Raw genomic sequence first — 9258 nt, 5'->3', positions numbered from 1 at the left:
ACTACCACCACCACCATACGCTCTTTCACTACCACCATCAACACTTCCATTACCACCACCAGTACCTCCACCACCATCACCAGCACCTCCACCACTACCACCAGCACCTCCACTACCACCTGATCAACCATGCTGTGATTCATACGTCAAGCTGCGAGCAGCCGCGTCCAACAGCCTGCTTGACCAGTCCAGCAACGAGGAGGCCTGGTCGACGACCGGACCGCGGGGTCGCTAAATCCGGAAGCACCTCAAGGTAACCTCAAGGTAACCACCACCACCACATTCACTACCACCACTACCATCACTTCCATAACCAGCTCCTCCACCAACACATCCACTACCACCACAACATCCACTACCACCACCACCACATTCACTACCACCACTAAGATCACTTCCATAACCAGCTCCTCCACCAACACATCCACTACCACCACAACATCCACTACCACCACCACCACATTCACTACCACCACTACCATCACTTCCATAACCAGCTCCTCCACCAACACATCCACTACCACCACAACATCCACTACCACCACCACCAACTCCTCCACTACCACCAACAGCACTTCCACTACCACCACCACCTTCACTACCACCATCAGCACCTCCACTACCACCACCAGCACCTCCACTACCACCACCTGCACCTTCACAACCATTAACACCATCACCAACACCACACACTACAATTACCACACTACACCACACCACCACCGCTCACTTCCTCTTCCACAGTACACCACCACACTACACCACATCACACCCTCCCATTCCCACATCCCCACTTCACTACCACACCACCTCACCATACTATCACTTCACCACACTACCACACCACCACACTACCACACCACCACACTACTACACCACACTTCCACCACCACACCATATTACCACATAACACTGCCTCACCGCCTCACCACACTACCCCACCACTCTACTGCACCACACTACCACCACACCTTATTACCACACTACCACATCGTCACTACCACACCACCATTTCCACACCATCACATTACCACATAACCCAACCACTCTACCGGACAACCCAATCACACTACCAGACAACCCCACCACACTACCATACAACCCCACCACATTACTGCACCACACCACCATTACTACACCACCACACCACACTTCCATCACACCACCAACACTATATCTCCGCACGATACTACCTCAACACACTTCCACCACCACCACAACTAGTATCCCACTACTACCACACCGCAATTACTGCACAGTCAAACCACGCTACCACACCACCGCATCATATTACCACACCACACTACTACACCATCCTACCACAATATCACCACTATACAATTACTACCACACTACACTACCATGCACACCATAACCACGAACACCATCTATCTCTACCACCATCTATGACAATCACTCATCACTGCCATCAACAACAACAACCGACAACCACTGCCACCAACCACAACCCACTAAGAACAACCATCACCACCACTACTATGGATTCTCCATTAAATGAAAATCTATATAAATAAAAATGGAAATGTTCGTTTGTTCAAAATCGCTAATCTCCGAAAGTTCTTCACCGATTCATATGAAATTTTCACACAACGTTCCATTCGCATCCGAGCAGGTTTTTATATACATGCTATATAGATGTCACGTCTGTGACGGTAAAAAAATATGTTTTTTCTGAAAAACTGTGTTTTTCATGTGTTTTTCATGTGAGGGAAATCTTCGAAACCTCTTTACCGATTGCTTTTAAATTTTGACACTACGTTGCATTCGAATAGGCGTGTCGTTTTATATATCTAATATATACATGCCTCACCTGTGACAGGAAAAAACATGCGTTTTTTTAAAACAGCGCCATCTGTTGCACATAATGGCAACATGCACGCTATACTAAATATGTCACGAATTCCATTTCAATCTTTCCGATTGCATTGATAAATTTTATTTACATAGATTTCGATCTATTTAATTTTTTTAGTGAATTATTTTGTGTGACATTGTGTTGGAATTGAGCTGTGTTGTTTACCATACCGTTCATTTTGTAAGTATAAGTATAGATGCCACTCCTGTGAGAGGTAAAACTATGCTTGTCTTGAAAAACAGTGCCATCTGTTGCATGTAGAAGCAACACACATGCTACAATAGATATGTTACAGTTTCATTTCAATGTTTCTGATTGCATTGATAAATTGAATTTTCATAGATTTTGATTTATTTTCATTTTGATTTATTTTCATTTTGATTTAATTATTTTGTTTGAATTGCATTGGAATTGAGCTGTGTTGTTTACCATACCATTCATTTCGTGAGTATAGTTCATTTTTATATTTTTTCATGTTTTCATTTCATTTTTTAACTGTTTTTCTTATATTTCAGTGATGGGAACATCAGACAATTTGGGAAGGCATCAGACGAGGGAGTGGGGAATGGTGGGGATGACGAGGGGACGGAAGTGAGAGATGGTAGAGAGGACGAGGGGACAAGGGAGGGGGTAGTGGTGGGGAAGGACTAAGGGACGGGGGAGTTTGGGATGATGGGGACGAGGGGATGGGGGAATGGAGAATAATGGGGAGGACAACCGGACAGGGGAGTGGGGCATGGTATGAAGGAAGAGGGGACGGTGAAGTGGGGAATAGTGGGGAGGCTGAGAAGACGGGTGAGGGGGGGGGGATAGAAATGGTGGGGAGGACTGGAGGGACAGGGAAGGTTGCTGTGGCCCAGCAACGCGTGGCTGGGTACTGCTAGTAATAAATGAAAACAAAAATTGAACCCACCTTTATTATGCTTCTGCTTTATTTTACTAAATGTAGAAATATATTTTTATATATCTGCATTTTTTATATATAATATCTCGAAAACTACTTTTATGCAACATTTAAGGTTGCCACAAGGTTTAAAAAATAAAAATTAGCCAACGTTTAGTGCAGTAAGTTGTGGTAACTTATTTACTACCACACAAAATCGTATCTAATACTTGAAAATAAACGTTGCCACAGCTTTCAAACACTTTCCAGGTACGTTGTGGCAACCCAAAATTGATTCCTGTGCTCCCTACCATACCACCCCAACCCTTGCCTTCCCCAACTCCGTTCTCGCTACCATTCCACCCCCCCTACCATACCATTCTGCCACTGTCCTCCCTTCCATACAACCCCCACCCTTTCCCTCCCACACTCCGTCCTCCCTACCAAACCTCCCCCACCCTTCCCCTCCCCTTCTCTGTCCATTCCCCACCCATCTCCTCCCCCCATTCTGTCCTCCCTACCATTTCACCCCCCCCCCACCGTTCCCCTCCCCCCACTCCGTCCTCCCTTCCATTCAACCCCCACCCTTTCCTTCTCCCACTCCGTCCTACCTTCCATTCAACCCCGACCCTTTCCTTCACCCCACTCCGTCATCCCTACTATACCTCCCCCACCCTTCCCCTCACCCACTCTCTCCTCTCTACCATACCACCCCCACCTTTCCCCTCCCACACTCCGTTCTCCCTACCATAACACTCCCACCCTTCCCCTCCCCCACTCCGTCATCCCTACCATACCACCCCCACCCTTCCCCTCCCCCACTCCGTCATCCCTACCATACCACCCCAACCCTTCCCCTCCCCCACTCCGTCCTCCCTACCATACCACCAACCCGTCTATCCTGGTAAAGTGGGGAAGTTTTCTAGCTTAACACGTCACAGTCAACCTGTTAGTAACAGGCGTAAACAGGGACATCACAACTATGCGTAAACTGAACCTGGCACTGCGCAGGAAGGAGGTTCAGTTGGCACAGAGACTGGCGCTGACCGGCCTCTTTCTGTGTGTTGTACAATTGGTGTTTCTTCAGTATAACACCTATGCATACCAGCCTGTCATTGTCTTGTTCAGCCGGAGGATGGCGGACTCTTACCTCAATAACAACTGGAACCTGATCATCTAACATGTCTTGGTGTTGTTAACAGCCATCTACAACCTGGTGTTGTTGTTTTACGCCAAGAGCATACAGACTCTAGACCCATACAAGTGGCGGAGACAGAACAGCGCCACCTCGCGCTTCCTGGTGTACATGGGCCAGCTCTTCCTCCTGTGCTTCCTGGCCCAGATATGCTTCGCCTTCCTTATTCCCTTACTCTATGACAAGGCCATGATAACGGCCTTCCCAAGCGCTATGAAGATGTACCCCTGGTCGAGGAGGGCAGCCAGACTGGTTGACCACATCCAGATACAGTACGGGTGCTGTGGCGTGACGCGTCACACTGACTGGCACATACTCCATACTCCCCCACGTAACGCCTCACTAAACTCAATGGCCAGTAACGCCTTTGATGAGACTGCTCTGTAAGAACACCTGGTAGTGAGACAGGAGCAGGAAAAGTAACTGGAAAATAAATTTTATGAGGGAGATCTTCCACTGTCGTGCTGCTCCCACACTCGGTACTGCAATATCCATGCAGTGCAATTTGCAACCAATAAGCTGAACAAGTACAGGGTGGGTCAGGATGACCTACCCTTCAACTCGGTGGGCTGTTACTTCAAGGTTCGTACCAAGAAACCGCACTTCTATTATGCCCTGGCGCCTGACGTGGTCCAGGTCATGGTGTTTTTCTACGCACTGTACTGCGTGCGCATGTGTGGCACAGCCAACAGCTTCGCGGCGTGTGGACTCATGAAGAGGCAGAAGTACATGATGTATGACGCTGCTGACCGCTGCCCCAGCTGGTTCCTCGAGCCGCCTTCCAGCACAGAGCTCAAGGACTGGTACACACATTACTGTTCCGAGGCCTACATCTACCTCCTCAGGTGTAATAAGCTTCAACCCATACCACAGCATCATCAAATGTTCGGCACATCACGCTCCACTTATAAGTATTGACCCACATGGCTGTGGGTTAATGCCTACATGGAGTTACAGTCTGGGGTGAGCACGATTGACTAAGCCTGAAGATTATAAGTATTGACCCACATGGCTGTGCTAGCATGGAGTTACAGTCTGGGGTGAGCACGGCTGACTAAACCTGAAGACTGGCCGCGGCCAAACTCAATCATATGGGAGTTCTACCCCAACGTAAAAAAAATGTGTGGTTTCGGTGAAATTTAAAACGTAGTAAAATTTATCTACACTACACACTACCTTCATCACGGCAACCATCTACACAACACACTAACTTCAACACTGTAACTATCTACACTATACACTACCTTCATCTCTGTAACCATCTACACTACACACTACGTCCATCACTGTAACCATCTACATACACATTACCTCTGTCACTGTAATCATCTTCACTACACACTACCTTCAACACGTCTTCACAGCAGAACTTTATGCTATTCGCTATGCTCTCCGTCTCTTGCTTTCTCATTGTCATTCTTCCTTTGTGACTGTAGTTGACTCTCGTAGTACCCTCATGGCTCTAGGGTAATTTAATCCTGTCCATCCGGTGGTCATCGAGATTCAACATTGGCTGTTTCTTATTTCTAGTAAATTTAAATCAGTAGAGTTTTGCTGGGTTCCCAGTCATATTGGGGTTTCTTTAAATGAGCGTGCAGATGTTGCCGCTAGGGAAGTTATCCGTTCTTGTCCCATCTGACATAAAGGTATTCCTTATTACGACTTTTATCCTGTTATTCATTCCTCCATCCTCGCCCGTTGGCAGGGTTGTTGGTCCTCTGTAGTTGGTAACAAGCTGCATACTCTCAAACGTAGTGTGTCCCCGTGGCCTTCCTCCTACCACCGTAACCGGCGGTGGGAAACTACTTAGGCAAGGCTGTGGATTGGCCATACACGCTTAACCCACGGTCCCTTAATGGAGCGCCGCCTTGTTCCTCATTGTCCAAATTACATTGTCCCTCTTACAGTTGTGCATATCCTTGTTGAATGTCCTGACTTCCAGGATGAGAGTGTGTCTTGCTTTCTGACCGTCCCTCTTGGTCACTTGTCCCTCGATAGAATTCTTGGTGAATCGGATTCTTTTGATATCGTTCGCCTTATGCGTTTCTGTTCTCGTATTGGCATTCTTGGTGATAGTTAGCGCCCTCTGATTATTTTGCACTTTGATGGTGCTACATAGCCTTCCCAGTTTGGTGCCTTCTTTTGATAATTACCTTACCTACCTTCAACACTGTAACTATCTACACTACACACTACCTTCATCAATGTAACCATCTATGCTACACACTACCTCCATCAATGTAACCCTCACAACACACTACCTTCAACACTGTAACTATCTACATTACACACTACCTTCAACACTGTAACCATCTACACTACACACTACCTTCATCACTGTAACCATCTACACGCTTCAATTCCTCACCTTCCGACTCCAACACTATCACTGTTTCCACTCCCATATCAGTGGCAGTGTCACTTGTTCTTGCTGCTTGTTCATGGAGATTCCGTTGGTCCATGATTCTCTCTTGGATGCGTCCCTTAATCCAGTGCACTCTCCGGTTTTTGTCCTACTTGCCCCTGATTTCCTTGATCGCCCCTCTCCGATGAGTCTTCCCTTTACAGACTCTCTCAGTCCGCCTCTGGTCCGTCTTCCCTCTCCTTTGACTCCGTTATCATTGCTAGCTTTGCCTATGCCCTGTGTTATGATCCCAGCCGCCAAAAAACGAGTCTCTCCTTTGAGAATTATTCTATCAAGCTTGACCTGACTATAAGGTCTGGGAAAAATGGAGGTGAAGACACCGATGTAAAGTAGCTGGTTGGATATGATGAACAATTTGAGATTATGGGCAGTGAATAAGAAAACAGATAAATGACTGGTTAGATGTGGATACTTTGCTGGAGGCGTGAGGCTCACTTCTGGAGGGCTTTGAGCTCACTTGAGGCCAGACATTGCAGGGGAAAGCTGAGCTCTGTTCGAGCTCCCGTCATAAAGGAACCCCTAGTGATATATCTCCAAGAGAAGAGAAGCATGAAGACGTGCCAGCTGTGGAACTGAGCTAGGAACGTTGTGGTCTCAAGTCCTGGACGGCGAGGAGTGTTTATTAAGCCGCCCAGAGACATTATCGTGGGCCGTTGGAGTGTCCTGACCAGGCTCTGTCAGAGGGAGGAGCGCCCTCGACCAGACAATCTGTGGTAAGCACGATTTCAGCCAGTTCATAGTGATTGCTTGTAGTTGGTCGTGTGCCCAGCGACAGTAGCAATGTTTATTGGTAAGTTAGACATGTTTTGATAAGACAGAAGGCCTAAAATAGGAAAGTGGAGAGGGAGGAACACGGAGCGACGTCCGTCCTCTCTGAGCGCTGGCAGGTGACTGAGAGCTCCTGACGGCGGAGGCCCCTCCCAGAGTGAGTGAGGCCCACCGGGCGAGGTAGAGCATGGACCGGCCCAAAACGGGGGAGTCCACTCTCGCTGTATGTAGAGAGCAGATAGATGTTGGAGGCAAACATATTGTGTGGTTATTTTAGTTTATGTGTTTAAGGGGAAACATTTTTATTGGAGTGTCAATGGGTTGCAGGTTTGTCTTTGGGGAAGAAGTTGCTGAGAACTTCGAAGCCAGCACAGAGGGAGTAGCTGATGAGACTCCAAGGTAGTGGAGGAGAGGACCTCGAGCAGTGAGGAGAAGCAGTGAAAAGGAGTGTCATGTGCTTCTGTAGAGGTGGTGAAGCACCATAGTTGTTCGAGGAAACTTCACGGTGTAGCAGCCATGAGAGCTGTGGAGGACCCTAGCAGTGGTGGTGAAGCACCGTAGTTGCTCAAGGAAAACTTCATGGTAGCAGCCTGGAGGAGCTGCAGAGGATCCTGGTAGTTGAACCCCGAAGAACCTGAAGAGATCAGGGTAGTGAACTTCCAGATATGGAAGGGAAGTTTTAAATAATTACTTGTAGGGAAGTGATAGAGTGTTTGGTTGTCATTAGCTTGCAAGACGCAGTATAAAGGTGAGTGATTGTTTGCCGTTCTTGTGCTGAGGAGTGTCTATACTGAAGCGTAGAGTTACAGTCGTAGGCTGGATTACCTACAGATGTATGTGTTCTAGGACTGATAGGGTGATTGATGGATCTTTGTTGTGTATCAAGGAACGTTTATACTGATATATATATGTTATTGCACTCATACGCTGATTTTCCTTGTACATGTTTATAGATATATATATTCTCTTGCTGACAGTGCAACATTGTATTATAAGACTTGTCCTACTTGAGGAGGTTGATAATATTAGGTGGTGAATCAAAAGATAGAATACCACTTGATAAGCAGATGATAGAGTTCTGATGGTGTTGGAGTGCAACCTGACTGAAATAGTGTAGAGTGTAGGATTCATTATTATTATTTTATGTGTGTATGTGCTTTGTCCAGTAAATGTATTCAAATTTGCTGGTGTTTGCTCTTGTCCTAGTGAGCCTTCCCAGGATGTAATAAAGAAGGAGAGAGAGAGAAAGAATCAAGAACCACTGCTGTGGACAGAGAAGGATGGAAAACTAATAAGTCAAAGGAGATTGAAGAGATCGTATCACATAAGAAGAGAGTGATGAGTCACAGCGGCTCGAGTGGGTGTGTGCACGTGACAACGAGGCTTGGTTTTTGGAGCCGCATCCCCTAAACGTGTGACATTGAGCCCCTCTCCAAGAGCCAGAAGTGCCCAGTGTGATCTCCTGGTAAAGTATAAGCACTCTACCGAGTTGTGGGTTGGGGTGTCCAGAAAGAAGGATCAACAACGACAACACCACCAACCCACACTATAATAAATTGGGGGGCTGTGTCCGGGACAGTGAACTGACAAACCCACACCCTGTTCATGAGTGGATTTCTACACCCCTTGTTGAAATAGATAAACTGTGTGACCACAGGTGTATATTCTCTCTCTTGGGAAGACTCACAGGACAAGATGGATAAGGTGCAAGCATTTGTGGAGTCAAGCAAGCCTGAGGACTTGGAAGGTTACATGAGGGATCAATTAAAACAAATAGCAGAAAAATGTGGCATCAGGTTGGAAGCATCTAAAGTAGCTGGGATGAAGGATGAGATCCTGAGGCAGTTAAGAGTCAAAAGTGAAGCGGCAGAGCAAGGAGCCCAGAAAGGAGCTGAAAGTGGAAAGGAGGATGATGGGCAGGATGAAGTGAGATCCCAGGGATCGAGTAGGAGCAGCAAAAGTAGCCACAGTAGCAGGAGTAGCCGGAATAGGAGCTTGGAGAGATTCCAGTTAGAGCTCCAGATGCAGCGTGAGGACAAGGAGAGACAGTTCCAGCTGGAAAAGATGAAGTTAGAACTCCAGATGAAAAAGGATGTAGAAAAAGAGAAAAT

At 47.0% G+C, this 9258-nt stretch overlaps 1 protein-coding gene across 1 annotated transcript; it reads right to left on the bottom strand.

The window, feature by feature from the left end:
- Window positions 1-231: 231 nt before the first annotated feature.
- LOC138365087 (uncharacterized) lies at window positions 232-6416 on the bottom strand. The gene is made up of 2 exons (XM_069325197.1): window positions 6284-6416; window positions 232-650 (listed from the first exon to the last, which is right to left on the bottom strand). Exons 1-2 carry the CDS (start codon window positions 6414-6416, stop codon window positions 232-234), a joined length of 552 nt encoding a protein of 183 aa, XP_069181298.1.
- Window positions 6417-9258: the final 2842 nt, after the last annotated feature.

This window comes from Procambarus clarkii, chromosome 15 (genome assembly GCF_040958095.1).
Source record: "Procambarus clarkii isolate CNS0578487 chromosome 15, FALCON_Pclarkii_2.0, whole genome shotgun sequence".
In the NCBI taxonomy this organism is placed as follows: domain Eukaryota; kingdom Metazoa; phylum Arthropoda; class Malacostraca; order Decapoda; family Cambaridae; genus Procambarus; species Procambarus clarkii.
Note: the sequence above shows the minus strand (reverse complement) of the source record. Positions and strands in the feature narration are given on the sequence as shown.